The sequence below is a fragment of the Oncorhynchus kisutch genome, linkage group LG1 (genome assembly GCF_002021735.2).
Source record: "Oncorhynchus kisutch isolate 150728-3 linkage group LG1, Okis_V2, whole genome shotgun sequence".
Classification (NCBI taxonomy): Eukaryota; Metazoa; Chordata; class Actinopteri; order Salmoniformes; family Salmonidae; genus Oncorhynchus; species Oncorhynchus kisutch.
This window is the reverse complement of record NC_034174.2, coordinates 59,519,163-59,542,766: the sequence shown is the minus strand read 5'-3', so window position 1 is coordinate 59,542,766 and position 23,604 is coordinate 59,519,163. Positions and strand designations below refer to the sequence as shown.

General features: G+C 40.8%; 2 protein-coding genes across 7 annotated transcripts in view; both read left to right on the top strand.

Moving 5' to 3' along the window:
* The window catches only part of LOC109890305 (mitogen-activated protein kinase kinase kinase kinase 3), a 76,502-nt gene extending 60,394 nt beyond the window's left edge, over positions 1-16,108 (top strand). For both annotated transcript variants that reach the window (XM_020482287.2, XM_031828281.1), the window contains 18 exons: positions 3,078-3,116; positions 4,952-5,020; positions 5,490-5,547; positions 5,924-6,143; positions 7,164-7,270; positions 8,097-8,138; positions 8,558-8,642; positions 9,115-9,194; positions 9,474-9,534; positions 10,106-10,223; positions 10,315-10,373; positions 10,717-10,820; positions 12,415-12,586; positions 12,757-12,825; positions 13,114-13,206; positions 13,374-13,444; positions 13,540-13,595; positions 14,329-16,108. In XM_020482287.2, coding sequence (XP_020337876.1) covers positions 3,078-3,116; positions 4,952-5,020; positions 5,490-5,547; positions 5,924-6,143; positions 7,164-7,270; positions 8,097-8,138; positions 8,558-8,642; positions 9,115-9,194; positions 9,474-9,534; positions 10,106-10,223; positions 10,315-10,373; positions 10,717-10,820; positions 12,415-12,586; positions 12,757-12,825; positions 13,114-13,206; positions 13,374-13,444; positions 13,540-13,595; positions 14,329-14,416 — 1,591 coding nt within the window. In that variant the 3' untranslated portion in view covers positions 14,417-16,108. The remainder of the gene's footprint in view (positions 1-3,077; positions 3,117-4,951; positions 5,021-5,489; positions 5,548-5,923; positions 6,144-7,163; positions 7,271-8,096; positions 8,139-8,557; positions 8,643-9,114; positions 9,195-9,473; positions 9,535-10,105; positions 10,224-10,314; positions 10,374-10,716; positions 10,821-12,414; positions 12,587-12,756; positions 12,826-13,113; positions 13,207-13,373; positions 13,445-13,539; positions 13,596-14,328) is intronic.
* A 786-nt stretch (positions 16,109-16,894) lies between these two features.
* The window catches only part of LOC109890321 (son of sevenless homolog 1), a 71,824-nt gene continuing 65,114 nt past the window's right edge, over positions 16,895-23,604 (top strand). For all 5 annotated transcript variants that reach the window (XM_031828260.1, XM_031828252.1, XM_031828239.1 and 2 more), the window contains exon 1: positions 16,895-17,915. In XM_031828260.1, the coding sequence (XP_031684120.1) occupies positions 17,829-17,915 (87 nt within the window). In that variant the 5' untranslated portion in view covers positions 16,895-17,828. The remainder of the gene's footprint in view (positions 17,916-23,604) is intronic.

The window sequence follows — 23,604 nt, the reverse complement described above, 5'->3', positions numbered from 1 at the left end:
GACATTGTTAATGTTGTAAATGACTATTGTAGCTGGAAACGGCTGATTTTCTTTATGGGATATATACAGTTGAAGTCGGAAGTTTACATACACTTAGGTTGGAGTCATTAAAACTCATTTTTCAACCATTCCACAAATTTCTTGTTAACAAACTAAAGTTTTGGCAAGTCGGTTAGGACATCTCCTCTGTGCATGACACAAGTAATTTTTCCAACAATTGTTTACAGACAGATTATTTAACTTAAAATTCACTGTATCACAATTCCATTGGGTCAGAAGTTTTACATACACTAAGTTGACTGTGCCTTTAAACAGCTTGGAAAATTCCAGAAAATTATGTCATGGCTTTAGAAGCTTCTGATTGACATCATTTGAGTCAATTGGAGGTGTACCTGTGGATTTATTTCAAGGCCTACCTTCAAACTTAGTTCCTCTTTGCTTGACATCATGGGAAAATCAAAAGAAATCAGCTAAGACCTCAGAAAAAGAATTGTAGACCTCCACAACTGTGGTTCATCCTTGGGAGCAATTTCCAAGGGCCTGAAGGTACCACGTTCATCTGTACAAACAATAGTACGCAAGTATAAACACCATGGGACCACACAGCCGTCATACCGCTCAGGAAGGAGACACGTTCTGTCTCCTAGAGATGGACATACTTTGGTGTGAAAAGTGCAAATCAATCCCAGAACAACCACAAAGGACCTTGTGAAGATGCTGGAGGAAGCAGGTACAAAAGTATTTATATCCACAGTAAAATGAGTCCTGTATCGACATAACCTGAAAGGCTGCTGGGCAAGGAAGAAGCCACTGCTCCAAAACCGCCATAAAAAAAAGCCAGACTACAGTTTGCAACTGCACATAAGGGACAAAGATTGTACTTTTTGGAAAAATGTACTCTGGTCTGATGAAACAAAATAGAACTGTTTGGCCATAATGACCATCGTTATGTTTGGAGGAAAAGGGGGGATGCTCACAAGTCGAAGAACACCATCCCAACCGTGAATCACGGGGGTGGCAGCATCATGTTGTGGGGGTGCTTTGCTGCAGGAGGCATTGGTGCACTTCACAAAATAGATAGCATCATGAGGAAAGGAAAATTATGTGGATATATTGACGCAACATCTTAAGACATCAGTCAGGAAGTTAAAGCTTTGTCGCAAATAGGTCTTCCAACTGGACAATGACCCCAAGCATACTTTCAAAGTTGTGGCAAAATGGCTTAAGGACAACAAAGTCAAGGTATTGGAGTGGCGATCACAAAGCCCTGACCTCAATCCAAAAGAACATTTGGGGGCAGAAATGAAAAAGCGTGTGCGTGCAAGGAGGCCTACAAACCTGACTCAGTTACAGCAGCTCTGTCAGGAGGAATGGGCCAACATTCACCCAACTTATTGTGGGAAGCTTGTGGAAGGCTACCCAAAACATTTGACCCAAGTTAAACAATTTCAAGGCAATGCTACCAAATACTAATTGAGTGTATGTAAACTTCTGACCCACTGGGAATGTGATGAATTTTTTAAAATCTGAAATAAATAATTATTTCTACCATTATTCTGACATTTCACATTCTTAAAATAAAGTGGTGATCCTAACTGACCTAAGACAGGGAATTTTTACTAGGATTAAATGTCAGGAATTGTGAAAAACTGAGTTAAGGTGTATGTAAACTTCTGACTTCAATTGCACATTTGCATACAGAGGCCCATTATCTGCAACCATCACTCCTGTGTTCCAATGGTTCCAATAAAAGGCTAATTGATCATTAGAAAACCCTTTTGCAATTATGTTAGCACAGCTGAAAACTGTTGTTCTGATTAACGAAGCAATAAAACTGGCCTCCTTTCGACTAGTTGAGTATCTGGAGCATCAGCATTTGTGGGTTTGATTACACGCACAAAATGGCCAGAAACAAATCATTTTCTTCTGAAATTCGTCAGTCTATTCTTGTTCTGAGAAATGAAGGCTATTCCAAGCGAGAATTTACCAAGAAACTGAAGATCAACACTGTGTCCTACTCCCTTCACAGTACAGCTCAAACTAACTCTAACCAGAATAGAATGAGGAGTGGGAGGCCCCGGTGCACAACTGAGCAAGAGGACAAGTGCATTGGAGTGTTTAGTTTGAGAAACAGATGCCTCACAAGTCCTCAACTAGCAGCTTCATTTAATAGTAGCTGCAAAACACAAGTCTCAACGTCAACAGTGAAAAGGCGACTCCTGGAAATCATTCAATTATAGTAATTATGGTAATTTAGTGTAGCTGCAACCTGTGTAACTAGGACTTTCCACACAAAGCAATGTAGCGTTCTCTCTTATACAGTACTACTAATATGATATATTTTCGATGTATACATTTTTAGCAGACCCTTCCAAAGCAACGTACAGTTAACCTATACCCACTGTGGCCCGTGCAGGAATCAAACCCACAACTATTGTATTGCAAGCATCATGACAAAACTAACTGAGCCATCGGAACCACCAATAGAAGATTGAGTAGCCTACTGCTGAGCATAGTGTGTTTGAGAGGTTGTTGTGCACTAGCAGGGAACCCTGTCAGCTTTGATGTTTTTTTTTAAATGAATGTTCAGCCAACATTCTTTCTACCTATTGAGAGGTTTCGCCGAGTGCTAATTCATAAAACATAAGTAGCCTTTTCTTTTTTTTTGCTCTTCCACAATCACTTGGCAATTTGTTTGTTGGAACTGCCCCCAGCGCACGACCCCGGGTCGCACTAAATAATTTAAATCCAAGACATGGAGAAACAGGTGACAAAGTTCTTTTACAAAAAGGAATATGGCTCCAGTGATATTTTTAGACAAGATATCAGAGGTTGGTTGGGTACTTTCACAGCATCTTCCGAAAATCGGACGGGAAATTGGCCTTTGAACGATCCACATCAATCTAGCGCCGTCTTTACACTTCAAGTCAATAAAAGCCTTTTTGTAAAACAGTGTTTTGGTAAATCGTCTCCCTTATCCTCCCTGCAAGTAACCCTTGGGTGCAAATGTAAATATGACAGTATCTATCTCCCTTTATCTGTTTTATCTCTTAACTCCTGTCTTTATCTCGCAACAGGAGTCTTCTGAAATCGGTGGAGGAGGAGCTAATCCAGAGGTAGGCCCAGCTGTGCTTTCCTTCCTGTCCGCTTTTTTCTAGTTTTTACTCCTCTTTCTCTCTCATACACTCTTTATGTCTGTCTATGTATCTCTTCCTGTCTTTTCACTGAAACTCTATTTCTCTCTTTCTATTTTTTTCCTATCCTCTCTTCTCATTTCTGTCTCTATTGTCTCTCTTTAAATAAAGAATTTATAAAATAAAAGTTATTCTCTGTCATCTCTTTCTCAAACTATTCTATTCTCATCCCTTTTCCCTCTTATATTTTTCTCATCTTCAGCCTCTCTCCCTCGCTTTCTCACTCTGCTTCCCTCTCCCTCTATCTTTCTCCTTCCCTCACTTTTTCTTTCTCTCGCTCTCCCTCCCCCCACCCCTCTCTCTTGAGCCTCTTGCTCTTGCAATACTCAATATTTAATGTGACCTAACCTTCTGCCTCTGTGCTTGTCCGAGTGATATGGACGACTAATTTGCTTTAGAACCACTCCCGCAAAGACCGGGGGGGATTTCTCACCCTTGCTGAGGCGTTAAAGCCGTATGGCCAGTTATAGCGCAGCGGGGACTGAAAGTCGGCGGGATGTCCGCTATTGTTTATTGTGGTCTTTGTCTTTCGGCGGCTAGGGTGGTATCCCGCTGGCATGTATTAATTCTCAACGTTAAAGTGAAAAAAAAATACACCTCATGCAGGAAAGATACCTGCACACTGATTTCCAATACACAAGTGACGAGCAGGTCAGCTAGCCTGGTCCCAGATCGGTTTGTGCTGTGTCGACAACTCCTATGTTCATTGTCTTGCCACACGTGATGTTTAGCAAGACAGCACAAATAGATAGCTAGACTCTGTTCAAAATAAGGCAATGACTGTTTCGGATGTCTTCTCTACTTTCATCTTTGTTGATGAAATGGCACTTACAGAAGCAGGGCACTCTCAAATGTTGGCCGGTTTCACTACTAAAGGCGTCAGCTGCTGGCGGCTATCCAAAGTCAGCTAGGCGAACCGAATGAGTGTGCTCACATACTCCCTTAAAAGACCTCTGCTTGAAAAAACATGGAAAAAAGCGGCAATAGTACTTTTGTTCATTTTGAGATGCCATAGCCAGTATACACTTCCTCAAAATAGACAGAATGAATCAAAAATAACTCCAGAAATGTCATTCATTTTGACGTTTTTGCAGAGGAGATCTTAGTCGTGCAATTTTATAAATAACTAAGATGTTTGGTGCAGTATTTCTGATCAACAACATTTGCATGAAAACGAGTCGCTTCGTTGAATGACAAAGACTTTAAATGAGGAATCCCTACTGTTAAATAATCACTGATGAAGGGGTGTAGATTCGGCTTCCAACTTTTAAAAAAAACAACTGTGTGCCCCGAAAAATCCCCCAGCGAAGTGCAAAACGAACAAAAACCTCACAATGTTGTCATAATATATCCACAAACTCTTCTGATCGGTTTCGGTTGGGAAGCATGGAGACACCTTAAGGTAGACCTCACATTGAAATGGATAATGGTGCTTAGTATCAAATTTCACTGTTGAAATGTTTTGGACATGAGGTGCCTACTAAATATTTTCCTACATTGGACAGGAGAAGAGCATGTTTCCCACTGTTGAAATGCTGTTCAATAGGATTGTTGTTATGGGGTGGATCTTTCCTCATCTCTCCAAAGCCCATAGAAGGGAGCGCTCAGCCGATTTTGAGCCACGATTGAGAAATGAATCTCTGTACCTATTCAATACAACTACAAATAATTGTATTGTATTAATCCCAGAGGGGCAATTACAAAGGCATTAATAGTTGTATTGAATTGAAATGTACATCCCTCTGCTTCTCCCTTAGGGGACACGAGACTCATTTAGATGATGATGATGATGATGATGGTGGTGACCATGATGATGAAATGCAACAGTAAGTCCTACTGTCTTCAACCCCTTTCAACTTAACATCTGGCCTCTTAACATTTCATCTGTAAACTGCAGTTATGAATGTTTCGTTATGCAAATGATTGGAACGGGCTACTCTGCTAGGGGCCAGGTTCATGTCCATTAAGCGTTCCTTATTGGACAAGTCCAGATAGTCTGTATTATATTTACTCTGTTTTATTCCATTTGATGCTTAATAATGCCTAATAGTGCCTAATGAACGTGACCCAGGACATACACTGGGTGTATGAACACCTGCTCTCTCCATGACAGACTGAATCCAGGTGAAAGCTATGATCCCTTATTGATGTCACTTGTTAAATCCACTTCAATTGGTGTAGATGAAGGGGAGGAGACAGGTTAAAGAAGGATGTTTAAACCTGTACACTGTACACAAAGGTATAACTGTTAGTACAATAATTTGTTCTAATAGTTATGCCCTCTCTCTCTCTTAGTGCCAAGGGCTCCACATTGCGGCCCAAAGAGCCTCCACCACCGCCTCCCAACGTTAAGGTATGTGTTCTTCAAATGACTCATTGTCCATCGTATGAGACTGAGAGCGTAGTGTTTCCTCACATATCAACCTGTAAGATGATCTCTTTTCTACAGTGTACACACAGGAATCATTTTTGTGGCACCACTTTAAATTGAACATAGCACAACACTTGTTCATATTTCCTATAGCCCTATTGTGTGCAGTAGAGCATAAGACTTTACATACAATGATGATGATTCCATGTTGACGTGTGTGCTTTTATGCCGATCAAGTAGCGTTGTGGGTCACATCAATTTAAACTTTTTTTAAATTTATTTTTTATTTTTTACAAATGTCATTTGTTTAAATTCAGTTGACTTCCTCCATTAACCCTGTTTTGTCTTTTGCTCTCAGCCCATCCCCATTCCACAGGATAGTGCCAACTCCCACGCTCACCATGGCTCCCCTGCTCACCATGGATCCCCCGGTCTCTACGGCTCCCCCGGTGACCATGACGACCACGGCGGGACCATAAAGCGGTGTCCGGCCGCCGAGAGCCCCGCCCGCTCTGCCACCCATGTTCCGCCCAGGCCGCCACCCCCCAGACACCCCCCACACAGGCAGCTTAGCTTAGGTAGGTAACGTAGTCTACAAGCATGCTCACAAACTGAATGGGTGCATTCTGGGAGTGGTGGTATCCCCTATGTCAGAAATGCATTAATGCTGGTTTTCTTATCTCCCCTGCACTTAATTGGAGAACCAAAGCTGTGGTCCCCTTGAATGAATGAATGGTTCGGTGGGTGAATGAGTCAATTAATAAATGAATGAATCAGTCCGTCACTTCTATTCAACTCATCACAATACCAACCACAATACCCAACTCGAACCACTTAGACAATAAGTGTGATGATGCTGAGATAAAAGCTACCACTGTTTTCAGGGATTTCTCCTTCCAACCCTGCCAACATTTATCCACTCACTCTACTAAACTCAAGAAGCTCCACCCCACTTCCTCCATGTCTTAGCCAGTCAGCTTTTCCAAAGTGGACCCTGAGTGTGTGTGTGTGTGCCCCAGCTAGTATTTATAGCCCGTTTAATTAGGAGCAGTGGTGTGACTGGTGTTGTGATAATGTCACATACCCACTCTGCCACATGAGTCACCTTCCAGTACACACACACTCACACAAACTTCCCCAGTTTCCACATCCTGTCTGCTTCGAGTAGTCTGGTGGCAGGGGCCAACTTTCAAACGAAGCTCCCTGTCCCTCACGTGTGCGTCGCAATAGTTTTCCTCCCCTCATCATCTTTCCTTCGTCTGCGCTTGACGTGAAAGAGCTGGACTAGTACCTGGGCTATTCCATCATATTGTATTCGCCTGTCCTGTTGTTTTCAGATATGTCAAGGAGAAGAGACGAGGACGCCACTTTAGACTATTGAGACATAGTCTTAAGTTTAGTCACAGAGGCGATCTTAGTCGTATCAGTGTCTTGTTTCAGCACAATTGTTGGAATTGCTCAGTTCCCACAGAGCCACATTTTCTCTTGCTTCCTTTTCACTCTCCACAGCACCATTCAGATTGTGGCTATCGGGGAATCGTTTAAATAAATCATGTAATATTTAAAAATGAATCCATAATTAATTTCCCTCCCAACAGGCAATGGGTTCAGCTCGTCAGAAGTGAGTGGGGATGCTGGTGGTGCCGAGAAGCAGTCTACTATGCCACCTAGCGTCACCACGAGGAAGGACAGGAAAGAGATTCCGGTAACATCATAGTAATGTAGCCTTGGTCAGAAACTGTGCGTAAAAATTGGTGGCAACACTTTCTGTGAATAACTTGTGTATGATGTACTTAAAGTGGATTTTGTCAAATCTGTAGTGCATTATAAGACTTCCTGCAAGCATTGTGTTAAACATACAGGTTGTAAAGTTCATTGTATTGATAAGTGGTCGTGGCTGTCATTAATTCATTAATACCTATAGTGAGGTGTTTATTATATACATAATGCATTTTTGCATAATGTATTCATAATGAATTACACACTGCTGGTTCATAGCAAGTGTTATATAGACAGTTTCTGACCTTTTCACATTTTTACACACTAATTGAACTATGTGTTACCTGAAAGTAAGTTATTTGGAGAATAATTTTTGTAAATGGTGATTAATTCATGTCCGAACAGCTTTGATAACAGGCTTACATTTTCATTGCAACCTATATAATTATGCGGTTTTGCATTATGACTAAATGTAAATCTTATCATTCTTCTTAGAATAGGATTTTTATTCGCACCCAGAGCTCTGAAGAAATAACATTTATTCTATGTTTACCTCATTAGTTACTCATTAATAAGCAACGACTCATGAATTAAAAATCATGAGTGCTACTGTGTCATTCCCAAGTTATTACAGCACTGATAAAGCAGAATGATACCATTGTTAACGTATAGTTAAATAGAACTCTATAAGATCCACATATAATTTTTTATATTTAACAATATTACAGTATAATATACAGTATATTTGAACTATGATTGTTAATCATTCTACGCTGACCTTGGTATGATGATGTCTTTTCCTGTTTCCTCAGAAACCAATCAGTAATGGCCTTCCCCCTACGCCAAAAGTCCACGTAAGTCTTAACACCCCTTACCTGCTCTTACACACACGCATTGTCAAGTAGAAAACTATAACTCTGCGCTGTAGGAAAAAGCAAATGAGCACTAAGATACAGAAACAAAAGCACAAATGTGTTGATTACACATTCACTATCTAAATCATTTATGTGAGTTGTAATTCATTCATTAGCAACCTAAAAGTAGTAGTGTTGAGTTCACAACACATTTGTAATTACCGCGACTCTGGAGATAGAGATCCTGCCACAACTTTGTTTCAAAATAAGCGATTTATTATATTGTACTGAATTTATAAAGGGCTTTTCCAGGTGCTCTACATTGTGATATGCTCTACATTGTGATATGCTCTACATTGATCAACTATAACTAAACACCTACATTCCTCTACATCTTGTTTTCTATTTTTGCTGCACAGATGGGAGCCTGTTTCTCCAAAGTCTTCAATGGCTGCCCTCTAAAGATCCACTGTGCGGCGTCTTGGATCAACCCCGACACGAGAGGTTCATTTCTGTCTAACTACCATGGAACCTGATTCCATCAATTGCAGATAACAGGAAACTGTATTTATGCTGGGTTTTAAGGACAGATGTGGTTTTGTGTCAATGTTCAATGACAATGTCCACAAAGGGTGTGCAGGGTGTGACAGACAGAGCGCGATTACAATTTTGACCGAACCCACTGTGCGATTGACCTTTTATCTGCAATTGATTGAGTTGAAGCATTTGCTAACTTTATTTTTCAGTCTTGCGCTACCAGTCGTCCCACCGTATTCTTGTTGGAGAAAGGCTTGGAGAAGCCTAGAGCAGGAGTCGAAGCTAACTTGATTTGAAGTCTTACCCCATGTCTTGTTGGCAGTTTGCGTGTACTACTATTAGTTTTCTTCTTAGGCAGTGTGCTAAGCAATGTGTGTATTATGCAAGTGTGCCAGTCTCTCTGTGCTGTAATACTTAATTGTTTCAATCTCTGTTTTAGACCAATACCTGCTATTTGGTGCCGAAGAGGGCATTTACACTCTAAATCTCAACGAACTACATGACTCCTCCATGGAACAGGTCAGTGTCTTATTATTTCATTTATATTATCTTTTTGCCAGTAAATTAAAATTGTTCTATTTATGTGAAGGTGGAAAATATTCTCTTATCGCATCATACTACAGATTATAGTTCAATTTGAATGCTTCCTTCTGTGTGACTCAAGTAAAGGATTTGAGGATTGATCCACAAGGTTTTATCCACACGGATTTGAGGTTTTATCCACAACTGGTCAATAAGACACGTATTATGATTCATTGTACCACCTACTAAAAACTGAAACATGTTTTTATTCCCTAGCTCTTTCCCCGGAGGTGTACGTGGCTTTATGTCATGAGTAATAGTCTGCTCTCCATATCTGGTAAGGATTCATCATAGAAACCTGTATTGCCACACACACATTGCTAATATATCTCAACAAATAACTAAAACTGTTACATTGTTTGTTTTATTTGTAGTTTATAGAATAGATTCTCCAGACACATCATATAAAATGTACCTTTGGCCGCACACACATTGTTTTTCATACATTTTTTATTTAGCCTTTATTTAACTAGGCAAGTCAGTTAAGAACAAACTCTTATTTACAATGACAGCCTACCAGGGAACAGTGGGTTAACTGCCTTGTTCAGGGGCAGAATGACAGATTTTTACCTTGTCGGCTCGGGGATTCGATCCAGCAACCTTTCGGTTACTGGCCCAACACTCTAACCGCTAGGCTACCTGCCACCCCAATGACAGTGACATACATTAAAAACATAAACCAAAAGCAGCAATATTTTATCATTAAATATGCACTCGTAAATATAAATCGTAAATACTACTTGTCAATACTTGCTTCAGATATACAAGCAGTTAGACACTGCACTGTTTGCGTGAAAATCTAAGATTTTCAAAGCATTCAAAGGTGTGTTCGTTGTGTTTTTTGGCAGGAAAAGCTTCTCAGCTGTACTGTCACAATCTGGCGGGTCTGTACGAGCATGCTCGACAGATGCAGAAGCTGCCAATGGCCATCCCCACCCACCGGCTCCCAGACAAAATCATTCCAAGGTAAGAAGAAGGCGATGTCTCTGTGTGTAGGAGTTTTCTGTGGGATGAGTCCCACTTTTCCGACAAAATTCCTTGTTATTGTGGTTTTTAGGAAATTTTCCATCTCCAATAAGATTCCCGACACCAAGGGATGTCAGAAGTGCTGTGTGGGTGAGTAGAGATGGACATTCTCTTTTTTTTATTTCTCTCATGCTTTTTCTCTCTCTCCCCCTTAGTTTTCCCCTCTTTCTACATCCAACCCCTTACTTTCTCACAAGTTGCTACGTCATCTTGGTACAAGATTGAGAGTAGTTGCTACACTACTGTGTTTCTTAGATGCATCACTTCACTACATGTAATAAACACAATACTTCTCCATTCCCCTTATAACCAATTATGACAACAACCTCTTCATCTGAGTACCAATAGTTGAAAGGTCTTTGAAATATATTATTGTGGTCACAGCTTAGTATGATTGACAACCCCGGCTGACTACCAACAATTTCCCCCTTAGTGAGAAACCCTTACACGGGCCACAAGTACTTGTGTGGGGCCTTCCAATCCAGTGTGGTCATGTTGGAATGGGTGGAGCCCATGCAGAAGTTCATGCTTATCAAGGTAAGAATTTTTGCATCTGTGTGCATTTATTTAGTCATCTCTTTGTGTTTGCCAGGCTCACGGTTTACTTCCAAAACTTTGAGGAGTGCTGACAGCACATGTCATAGCCATATGAGGTTTCAACCAAAAACAATAAAGCATTGATGGTAGCTATGCTAAGAGCCTCCGGGGAAGACAATCCACAACCTTCCGCTAACTGTCCTGTCAAATGGAGGTGTTTGAGATATGCTAAGAGACATCCCTTTACTTTGTAGCCTACATGCTAATGGAAACACACTTCCCTCTTCCTAAAAACACTGACTTCCCCCTGCCCACTGGCACTGGAGGTGTTTGTGTTTCATAAACATAAACTAAGCTACCCTTGCTTTGTAACCGACGAGCTAACACTTACCCTGTCCTCTCGTAAGAACATTAACTTTCCTCTGCCATGCCGATGGAGGTGTTCGGGTTTCAGATAATCATGCCAACAAGGCTACCCTTACTTTGTAATCTACAAGCTAATGCTAACTCTAGCCATCTCCTCCCAAGAACATAATTTTAGATTAGCATGCTAGAGTCTAGACCAAGGAGTTCTTAGGTCATAGTAGAATTGACATGGTGCAATTTCTAAATTTGATTGTGCATCAACAGTTTTTCTCTTATGTCAGTCACTGATAGTCAGTCAATTAGCCCATGTCAGCAAACACATTTTTCGATTGCTAAAGTTAGTTTAGCAGCCAGCTACTAAACTTGTTATCGTGATCGAAATACCGGTCGGGGGCCCCCATTGATTTTGTAAGTCTCACTTTATCATATTAAAAACTGCAAACATTTCTCTCTGCCATATTGAAAAATGTGTAGTATTGCAGGAAATGAGCTGTAAAACAACCAATTTTCTTCTCCACCCCATGACAAAATTAGTAGAATTGCAAGAAAATTTGTTTTAAAATTGCAAAATCTTCTTTCCACTCCATTGCAAATGTATAGAATTGCAGCAAACTTGCATTAAAACTGCAACACAAAATTAAACGCTAAAACTTAAAAAATGTCTCTTGACAGAAGGGGGTCACTCAAATGTGTTGATGTCAATTAGCTTATCAGAAGCTTCTAAAGCGATGACATCATTTACTGGAATTTCCCAAGTTGTTTAAAGGCACCGTTAACTTAGTGTATGTAAACTTCTGACCCACTGGAATTGTGATACAATGAATTAAGTGAAATAATCTGTCTGTAAACAATTGTTGGAAAAATGACTTGTGTCATGCACAAAGTAGATGTCCTAACCGACTTGACAAAACTTTAGTTTGTTGAAAAAACTTTAGTGGTTGAAAAACGAGTTTTAAATACTCCAACCTAAGTGTATGTAACCTTCTGACTTCAACTGTATATCGTACATGTTGTCAATAATACTTTGTGGTTCCGCGCACGCATCGGCTTTGTTGGTAAACACCCCACCCGTCTACATGCCTAATGCTAACGCTCCTCTACTCGCAAGAACATCGAATTTGAGATTAGCATGCTAACATGCTAGAGTCTAGACCAATGTAGCATAGTGATAATGCTAACCCTCTCTTTCTAACATTGACATAGCTAATGCTAACCCTGTCTTCCTAAGAACATTGACTTTCCCCTGCCCTGCCCGATGGAGGTGTTTGAGATGCTTGTGGTGCCCGAGCACCAGTACCCCCTCATCTGTATGGGCGTCAGCAAGGGCACGGAGCTCAACCAGGTGGTACGCTTTGAGACGCTGGACCCCAACACCGCTTGCCCCTGGCTCAAAGAGTCTGGTAAGGTCTCATTCAAAGACTGACCTTGACTCCTCATTGACATAGACTTGACACAACTCTAGAGAAAATATAGTCCTATTTGATTCCATTCATAATGGAACATGTTTGACGCTAATAAAGCAACAGATTAAATGGTTAGTTGAAGTTTTTATGTTTTTATCTCCTCCTAGACACTCCACAGACCTGTGTAATCCATGTGACTCAACTGGAAAGAGACACCATTCTTGTCTGCCTGGATCGTGAGTCTAGCAGCATGTCTTGGCAATCCAAAAATCGGATTTGCATTGTAATATTATCTATGTAGATTATACATGCATTGTACGTTCATTGTATGCGTTGCTAATAACATTAGAAACAATATATTAACAGTGTATCATTTTTTTTCACTGAGCAGTCCTTTAAATGAGATTGAGGGAAACTCACCTCAATAGCCACCAATGTGTTGCACCCCGCCTGGGTGGACGGCAGCCATTTTGTGCCTGGATGTCTTCAGTTTCTTGTAATAGCATCATTGTTTAACTCCTCAGGATCCATTAAGATTGTGAATCTGCAGGGGAGGCTGAAGTCCAGTAGAAAGCTTTCAGCTGAGCTGACGTTTAATTTCCAGATTGAGTCGATAGGTAATCGCCCTTGACCCCTTTGCTAGAGTTTCGCCAACACACACACACACATGTATCAACAGCTATAGAATGGAGAGCAGAGTTTCACAGTCATGTTATGATGAATGACATTCTGGTAAAATTTTGAATTTTTCATATGGTATATTAAACATCCATCTTTTCCACAGTCTGCCTTCAAGACAGTGTTCTGGCTTTCTGGAGACATGGCATGCAAGGGCGGAGTTTCAAATCTAATGAGGCAAGTATTTGAACTGTTTATTGTTGTTGTAATATGATGACTATGATAATGACTGCGATGACGTGAATATTAGATCCTGTCCATATTCCCACCAGATTACACAGGAGATTTCCGACAACACCAGGATATTCCGACTCCTAGGATCAGACAGGTGAGAAATCCATTTTTAGATTGAGGCTAAATCCGTTTAGCAGGGATCATCAACTAGATTCAGCCTCAGGACTATTTTTGGGGGGGGAGCGGATGGTCAGAATCCCAGAACATAATTAGAAAGAATTTGTGAACTGCAAATTGACCGCAAGAAGCCCAAACGAATAATCATGTCAAACCTTGCTTACATTTGTATACGATCACATACTGTATGTCTCTATTACGCGTGGGAATACTTTGGAACAGATTTCCAAAATTAAAGTCACTTGGAGCTGATTTGCTGGTATTTTTACAATCTTATGTCCGACAATAAAATAATAACACATTTAAAATAAACATTTTTTTATTTTATTTTTGCTCAGAAAACTTACAAATAAAATCACCACCATTTGGGGAAACCTGTGTTTAGTGTTGTGGATACAAATTAGTTTAGCGACCTCTGCTGACATGGGTACGAATCCCCTCTGTCCCTTTCATCTAATCTGTCCCTCTACACATATCTCCCTCATTTCGGTGCTGTCAAATTAATAAATAAAAATATGCAAGGTAAATATATTTTTAAGTGCCTCGATTATTGCCTGTAATAGCTATGGTGGCGTTCCAGATCTTATTTTTTTGCAGTCACATCTCAGAAGATTGCTATATTTTATTCATGCAGTTCATTTTATTTCTATCTGCAACATTCAGAACATTTCACATCACTGAATACGCCCCTGTTGTACCTTTGATTGCAGGGTTGTGGTGCTGGAGAGCAGACCTACAGACAACCCTACAGCACACAGCAACCTATACATCCTGGCTGGACACGAGAACAGTTACTAACCACCCTGCGCTCTGGGAACCAGGGTCCTGTTCAGTAGGCATAAAGCTTTCTGAAACGGAGTGCTACAGGGATGTACAGTCTGAACCTGTCCAATAAGAAACCTTAGTTTCATTGTCGGTTGCAAAACATTATTTCATTGTATGCCTTAATGAACATGGCCCAGGATTGGTTTCAGTTACATTTTAAGAGGTTATAAATCTGAATGAAATTCATTCATTTAAAATTGCAATTAGGTTTATTTTTCTATGATTAAATTGGAATTCATGTCCTGAAATTAAACTATGGAACTGACCCCATCCCTGATAGGAACAGACTATGATGAGGAGGACATGTCTGACTCTGCATCTGAGACCAAGGAATTGCAATCGGACTATTCATCGAGCAAGCGACCTTTGATATGTCCGGTTTTTAATCGAACCTTATGATTTGAATTGTAAGTCGACATTTATAGTAACACAAACCCACATTCCTGGATATCACACTATTTCAATATTGACCAACTTCTGAGAGCATGCATCCTTACCTGACAAGTGCTTGACCGATGTGTTTGTAATTAATGTAAATAGAATATTGAGGTTGTACACTATAAGTATGTCATGTAGATAACCATGCTGCATATATTTTGTAAAGTTGCCCCCCAACTTAAGAGATATAAAGAGTTGTTGCCTAATCAATGTGGGGTACTACTTTTAAGGGCTTGTCAACTAATGTAATTTTACAAAACAGTGGTAGGATGTCAAAGAGCAAAGTGTCTGTTCATTTTGATCATGTGTTGCCTTTTTTTAATATGTTAGACTCGTTTTGATATGAAGCCATATGCAATGTCATTTTATTTTCACACACTTTAATTCCAACCCCATAGAAAGTTGTCAATTCTCAGATATGCACTGGTTGTGAAATTTGCACATAGTTGTACGCAATAAAACACTTTATTCTTACATTTAAGGCATGGTTAAGTTGTGCTTATAACAAAGTATATGCATGAGTGCATTAGAAAACATCATACTACACACTTTAGATGTAAACTCAGACAAATTTAACCAGGCAATATAAGGTTTATTTTTTTACATACACGCCAACGCTATTGTTAAAACTGCATTCAAACTGAAGAGACTCTGGGCAGTTGTACCATCTTAGAATCTTTTTCTGTATGGTGGCCAATGAGTTGAATGTTGAATGTTTGCTAAATTGCATTGTTCATATGGTTTGTTCTGGTGTTTGGGCGTCATAGTAAGGCCTCTACCTCATGCATTGGGGAGTCAGTGGGAATATGTGGGGCCAAATTGAACATGTAACACTAAATGTGATTTGCCGACTCCATGTAGCTTACACAACTAAAGGAGGGTATGATGAAGTACAAGGATTTTCTGACTTGGTTTCTTTCCATATTGCTTTGGTGTCATGTAAATACAGTAAAATAAAATTGCTTAATTGTGCCTGTACAACTGCTAATATTCGAACATGTTACATATTAAACATTTTAACTCACAATGGGCTAAATTGATTGACTGATGAGCCATAGGAAGCCTGTTATTTTTCTCCAACATTTTAGACGGTATGATGAAGTATAAGGATCTTCTCACTTGGTTTCTTTCCATATTGCTTTTGTGTCATGTAAATATTGTACAATAAAATTGCTTAATTTCGCCTGTACAACTGCTATATTTGGACATATTAAACATTTTAACTCACGAAGGGATACATTGATTGACTGGAGAAAAAAATAGAAAGTCTTAATGTTTTTCTCTTTGACATTTTAGTGGGTATATGTATTTTTAAGCCTATTAAACCTATGGAATAATTTCTGCCAAGATGTAGATGTGTATTTTGAACATTGGGAATGCTTACTATACCATGAACTGCTCCACCCAGTTAGTTAGTGGAGGTGTCTGCTTTGGGAAGTCTCCACAAAAAGATGAATGCTTTCCATTATGTTTTCTCTGGGCTCTGTTCGTCAAGTCTGCGACCTCACCGCGTGCGCACAAAACTAGCACTAGTTCACATGCATCGTTGGTATGTTTGAAGTTTTATGTTTTAACGTCACATGCACAAGTACAGTGAAATGCCTTTCTTGCAAACTCAACCCAACAACGCAATAATCCAGAACAATGTATTACTAGAAAAAAGCACAAGATAAATAATTTAAAAAATAAGTAATTAAGTAAGCATACTAAATACAGAAAATATGTTTAAAGTCAGTTCCAATACTACATGTACATGTGCAGGAATATTGGAGTGACGGAGGTAGGAGATATGTATGGAGGTAATGTGACTAGGCACATTGAGTTTGCAATGTGAGTATGCAATGGTTTCAATTGATCTTTCTCATCAAACGATGTTTTTCATGCTATCGTTTAATTAATTATTGCTCTCGGTTTATTCAGATAGTATACAGATCTGCGAATGTGGGCAGGCGCGATGATTATCGTAAACAAGCCCTAACGACGTCATTAGCTATCATCTGCGCCTGTGCAATATTCTTCTACCAGCAACTGCACCCGACCCGAGTCATAACAATCGTCTAAATAAATAATTTTGACCAAAGGTAAACTGGTAATTAAAACCAGCCTTTGCGTGGATTCTTGGTTTTCTCGATAACCAAACAAAAAGGCTAAATAGTCTGAAGACATGTTTTGAAAATTATAAATTCATGGAGGATAACACGGTTATCAATATCCACCCTGCCGAAGATTCGGTGAAAATGGGCGATTTTGTACCGAAGAGGTTTTTTTTGCCCAAAATATAGGGAATGATTTAACTGGTCGAAAAGGACGAACAGTATCGCATTTCCCGAAACGTGAAGTGACACATTCACTCCCACGTTGGATACTAGCTAGTCAGCTACGCCACTGTCCACATATTGCTAGTTAGTTCACCACTACTCCAACCATCTTCCGATTCGGATCGATCCGCTACGGCTAGTAACATCACCAGCTCGGCTGCTAGCTAGCTACTACTAGCTTGCTAAATTAGTTAGGGTAACATTTGTTGCCACCAACAACGTCAGTTCGGAAATTGGAAAAATTTCCATCTGCCAAATCAACGCAAGCTTGCTAGTTAGCGTTTGAAGTATCTTTGGGTTCGTGCATTTTGAGCTTTTTTTTTAAACTATCGGTGTCCCGAAAGAGCAAACCTGCTAGCTAACGATAGCGACTTGTTTCGGCAGCTGGAGACGGCTAGCTAGCAGCTATCAACATCTGTACACTGCCGATGCAATGGTCGCATTGTTAACTGTTTTGGTAGAGGAATGCTCATTTGGTGGATATTCTGAGGCAGCGGGCCGCACAGAATATTGCACCTCTCAGTTCCAACCACAGGCCACACTATATACTGCTTTGATGTGAGAAGTGGCCGTGAACACACAACGCTCACTGGCTGCAAGATAGCGCACGAAGACCGGCAGCTGAAGCCATGCAAGCGGCCCAGGTTCAGTACGACTTTTTCAGCGAGGAGAACGCACCGAAATGGCGGGGGCTATTGGTACCCTCCCTGAACAAGGTAAGCTAGGAAGTTGGCAGGTGCCAAGCGAACAAATTAACGTTAGACGGCGGGGTATGCATTACAAGCAAAGTGGCTATTATTAGCTAGCCAGCTAACGTTAATTAGCTACCTTAAACTGTTTTTTTAACAAACATTTAATGGTGCCACGTCAAAACACACCATGTTGCCAGTGACACATGGTTTGGTTGGTCAAATCACATTTATATTGGGTGTATACACGTATTTATCAGACATTATTGCGGGTGTAGCGAGATGATTGCGTGTGCTAATAGTACCAAGATAACATTGTATTTCGATTACTGTTAGCTCATTATTGGGGTGCACCCGTGGGGACGCGATGCTTCTATATGACACAGCCCTATGTTTGACTCAAATGGTTTTTGTTTGATTCCCTCACCTAAACTCGAACGTCACTAGTTCCCCATCCATTACACCATTCCTAAAAACGTCCCCCTTTATCTGTATCTGCTATCTCAGCGTCACTGTATGTACATCTTGTCCACAGTGTCAGTTTGAGTGTGACGGAACTGGAATCTTCTGTGGGGGAGGACGCTGTCACGCTCACAGAACGTCGCCCCCCCTCGGCAAAACTGCATCACTTTTTCCTAAGCTAAGGGCTCCATAGTAACGTTGAAACTGGGCCCTCAATTTCAGACAGAATAAAGTACTTGCTAGCAGCAACCCTGAATATTGTAGTACTAATCATCATCATGAAACGAGTCGTTTGTTCTTGTCCCTGAAGGCAGTTTTAGAAATTCTATGTTGGTGGAGGTGACTGTCATAGTCATTTATTGGTTATGAATAGGCTATTTGACCATTTACATGGACAACATCATTGACACTACAGAAGTTGTTGCTAGATTAGTCATAAGTATCTTTTTATATTGTTGTTGTGATACACTGCTTTACTCTACCTCCTACCAAAGAAAATAAGAACATGCAAATTGCACACCTAGACTTGTCAGGTATTTGTAGAGAAATTAGGTTTTGAAACATTGCATGGGTCACAGCTCATCAAGATTGACTCAGCACCTTTTTTCAAGTAGGTTCTGACTCAGTCTCGATATTTTGGGACGCCCTCATATAGTCTCATGAAGGTGGTGGCCATGTTTTTGTCGATTTACAGACCTTTGGGGTGGTTTGAAATAACATGTCTGATGTGGGCAAATTTTAGTGACACACCACACACGGTACCTTGGTCTACACGGAGGGAACACTGACTAGCGCCTCTCTGGTTTGCGTGTGTGTGTGTGTGTGTGTTGGTAAATAGAGGCCTATAGCTGGCGTGAGGCGATTAGGGTGGGGTTTTTCAGCAAGATGCTGCAAGCAGGGGAATGCCGAGTCAGTGAACTTCAGTCACAGCTCTCAAGTGAGATGTTACAATGACAGTTGAGAAAATTGTTTCTTTAAAAAAAATGTTCTTTACATTTTTATTTGTTCACCCCAGTGCTTTCTTAAGATGAGTGTTTTCAATGACTAGCATATATTTAGTTCATGTTTGGGCACTGCAACATTCTTAGTTAAAACCACTCCAGACCAACCAATTTAGGCCTAAACAGAAAAACTATTGGGCCTATATAATGGTAGTAGTCAAGATGAAAGGACACCTGAATAAAAAACACAATAAGTATCCCAATTTACAATGTGAGTTTGACATGAAGGGGTAGGCCCAGCCTAAGCCCCTCTGTGTCACGTTGGACCGGAGGTAGTGATCAGGAGAAGACAATGCTAAGAAGAACTGGAAGAATCAGAACTATACTTAAACAGTAGGTTAATAATACCGAAACTGAATTCTAGCCTACTGAAAGAAAAACATCCTAATGGACCAGCTAGGACTGAATTATGTAATGATAGTGTGCCGCTTGATATGAATCTGGAAATGAAAATTACCTTTGACATGCCTCGGTTAATCTTTTAGCTAACGCTGCAGAAACGGTACACTGTGAGTTATGTTGAGAAGTTGGTCTTATGTGGGAGATTGAACGAACTGTGGAGGAATGCCGCAGAGAAACAGTTCAAGTCTTTGCTCGAGGTCCCACTTTTGGATGACTGGCACATGTGGAATCCCAACGAGGGGGGATGGCCTCTGCATTCCTGTTGTGTGTAGACTGGCAAGGGCCGGCAAATGCCAAAGTGCGATGATGCCGTAGCAATACAACGCCACAGGCATGGCAGGAATGTAGCCCAATGCATGAGGTCAGAGCAAGTCAGCCCTCGCAGAAAACAGGAGTGAGCGACAACGAAGGGGAGGTTTAGCCCCAGTGGGTCGCATTAAGGACATTTTTGCAACAAGCTTTTACCCCCTTCTCCTCCAAACCACCCCCATTGGATCCCTCAAGTGTTGCTTTCCCCGCTCAAGCTGTGTCAACAAGTCTAGGAGCGGTTATGGAAGACTTCAAAAGAGCCCCATGGCAAGACCAGCTTCTCCTCATTGAGCCGTTCAAAATTGACACACCCTCTGTTCACCCTATTGATTTAGCCATTGGCCTATCGGCTTAAAAAAAAAAATGTTACATTTATCTGGAATGTTCTGGCACAGGGAACTGAGAGGATTTGAAAACTTGCATGCACTCCAGTGGATGAGCATTGTTCAGGTTTCTGCTGTGGAATGAAATGGGGAAATGGGGTCAGTTTTGTCATGCCATTTAAAAAATATATATTTTCTCCATGGTCCACTGCTCAAGACATTTTGGCCTGCTTTGCCAAAGCCAAGATGCCAGGTTAGCCAGCCCTGCCAGGAAAAGCTTTGTCAAGAGCAAGCCCTCATTTTAGCCACCCCACAAATTTCCAATGTCGTGAGTTTGCAAAGTCTTTGAAGTTCTCTGCTGGATTTTTTAAAAACTTTATGCACAGAGTAACTTGTTCATTTTGTGAGGAGAAGTTGTGGTCAGGTTTAAAAAAACAAAAAACAGCTGTAGTCTAGAATATCCCCTAATTCTCCCAACCCTGCTAAACATCAATGGACATGATCTTCAATTGGGGATGGAAAATGTCACACTGATTCTTCCATATGTACTTACAAAGACTTTTCACACTACAATGGCATTTAACATCCAAACATGCTGCATCTTGCCTCTACTCTGGCAATAATTAATCAGTCTAGCATCTGCAATAATTACAATTTTCAAGCGCAGACAATTTTCCATATAAACGGTGTGCCCCATTCCTCTTTCTGTTGTTCCCCTAATCTGTTTGCTAGGGATGTGACGATTCACCGATATGCATCGGTCCCTGATTCAAATGTTTAATATCGTTCCGCGGACCCCAAACCGATACAAATGTAGCTTGCATCTGGTCATAAAATCGATTAAAACTTTTGGGGAATCGTATTAAATTCTTTCTACCTTCCGAAACTACCTCATCTTTTGTGACAACCGGTGTCCTCTCCTTCAGTGTCGAACTGCGTGTGTCTGTTGACAGTCATTGATCTACAAGTCATTTTGCATGCTAAACAACCCCAGACATCATCAGTAGCCTAGGCAAACTGTGCTCAGCTTTGGGCGCTGACCAATGTGGGGTAGGCGGTCTGTTCCTGATATTGCACATCTGCTCGGCACCTTCAGCATTCATATAGTAAAATGGCTTGCATGATATTAGGCTATATTAGTTCACAAAAAAATCTGTGTTTGCTGGGTATTGATATCTATGCACTGTTAAAAATGGTGTTTTAGGGGAATACAAGTAAGCTACCGGAGACAACTCTCATATGGATTTACCTGCCAAACAGTGCTTAAAATACATTTTATTTTGATTGTTCAGGTTCACCATCAGCAATAGTTTTGTCTGTATATGGTAATTTCTATATATAAAGGGTAAAGTTCATAACGTGGACCGCAATCCTTTTTGTGAGGCTCACTGCATGGTTGAAGCGAGAGGAGAAGAAAATGTCACTCTGTCAAAACTTAAAAATGGTCAAAACCATTAGATTTTGAGATGGGGTGAAATTCAAAGTATAGCTAATCATAGCTAATTTGTAAATGATAAATATTGATCCCCCCCCCCCCCCCCTAGATGCCTAGTCTCCCTTATGGCTCAGCTCAGGTGCCAACATAGTACACCATAGACATACATCATTTACACACAGACACACGCACATAAATCAACTCAGACAGATTCAGCTCAGGGAGGCCCAGCTCATGAGTTCCATGAGCAGATTTTTATTTAGAATGGAGAATTAATGTGTTAGTGCATCGAACTGAATTGCATTTATTTGTTCTCAAATCAAACAAAATTGTTTCAAACTAAAAAGTATCGTTCCTGTATGTGAAAGATGCACATCCCCACTATTTGCATGTCATGCCGTGCAGGCCCGCACTGGCTGGGGTTCCTGGGAATGAAATTCCTGGCATTGCTTTGGGTTAGTCTGGCATGCAGGAACCAGGGCCTTCTCTCCACCACACCCACCTACCTGAGACGGGCAGCTCCGGCCCGGATTCCTTCTGCTCTTTAACCCCTTTTCATAAACCCATAGCCCATTCCCACATAATTCACGCAGACCTGACAGGACCTGGACAGGTGGAAGTGCTATTGGAGAGGTGCTATAGGTTGCAGATTAGGAGATCTGTTTGGTCCCTTCAGTTCTGTTAAGACTCTTGAGGAAAGGGCTATGGGCAAGGGTTGGTTACCAGAGTTGAGTTGAGATTGAGGGAGGAGCACCTGGGTACACCAGCTTGGTTGTCATTGGAAACCTCTGGGCCAAGAGTGACACAATATCAGGTGAAGAGGTCATGTGGGGCTAGGGATCACAAGGCCACCTTGCACATCTGGAGTCAATTCACTTGAGCTTGAATCGTCATCAACGATATTGATTCACATGATCAGCAGCTTACTCTGGATTTGAGACTCCCATGCTTCCTTCTAGAACGACACTCAGTCCACTCATAATCTGGGGTTGGAGAGTGATCTTGAATTTGCAACCAAGTATTTCATTCTACTCTTTACTTGATGTTGTCTATCAGAGGACCACACTGCTCTAATACACATGTCTGGAGGTGAGGACAAGGCTTGACTAAATGTAAAACACACAACACTTTTTGATTTGAAGTCCACCTTAGGCATTGTTTCTGTGGGGGAGCATTGAGTTGGCCCCCAATTTTCAGTTAGAATAATGAGCATTTCTTCCAATTTTTCTTGGAGCTTCCCATAAACCTATCCTCCATATATTATCTTGTGTGTGTGCAGATTTTATTTGCAACTCATTTATTCAGATTATTATTACCTTTATTATAATGGGTTTTATAAGACTTGTTTTCACTTTTTTGTTTATTTATCATTTGCCTTCACAAGGAAGCAGAGCAAATGAAGAAGTCTGATCAAACGGTCTAAAGAATTGCAGCATGCAATGTATTCCAGCATACAGGTTATCTTCAAGCAGAGCTTTCTAGTCAATCTTCCATTTTTTCCCCCCATTGGCAATCATGATGTAGCCTAGCCTGACATCTTTTACATCATCTCAGGACCTCCTGTTAGACCTTGATCATTCTCCACTCAAAACACACTTCTGAAAGCACCTACGTATATACCCACGACAGATGAATACCTCTGTTTGTTCCGTCGCGAGGTGAGAAAGGTAGGTAGAGGTGTGTGTCAGTGACGGTCGTTGCCGTTTAAGATGAGGGAGGATGATCTTTGTTTATGAGCATTGTCTTTCAATTGCAGCATAGTGGATGACTCATTCATGTTCCAT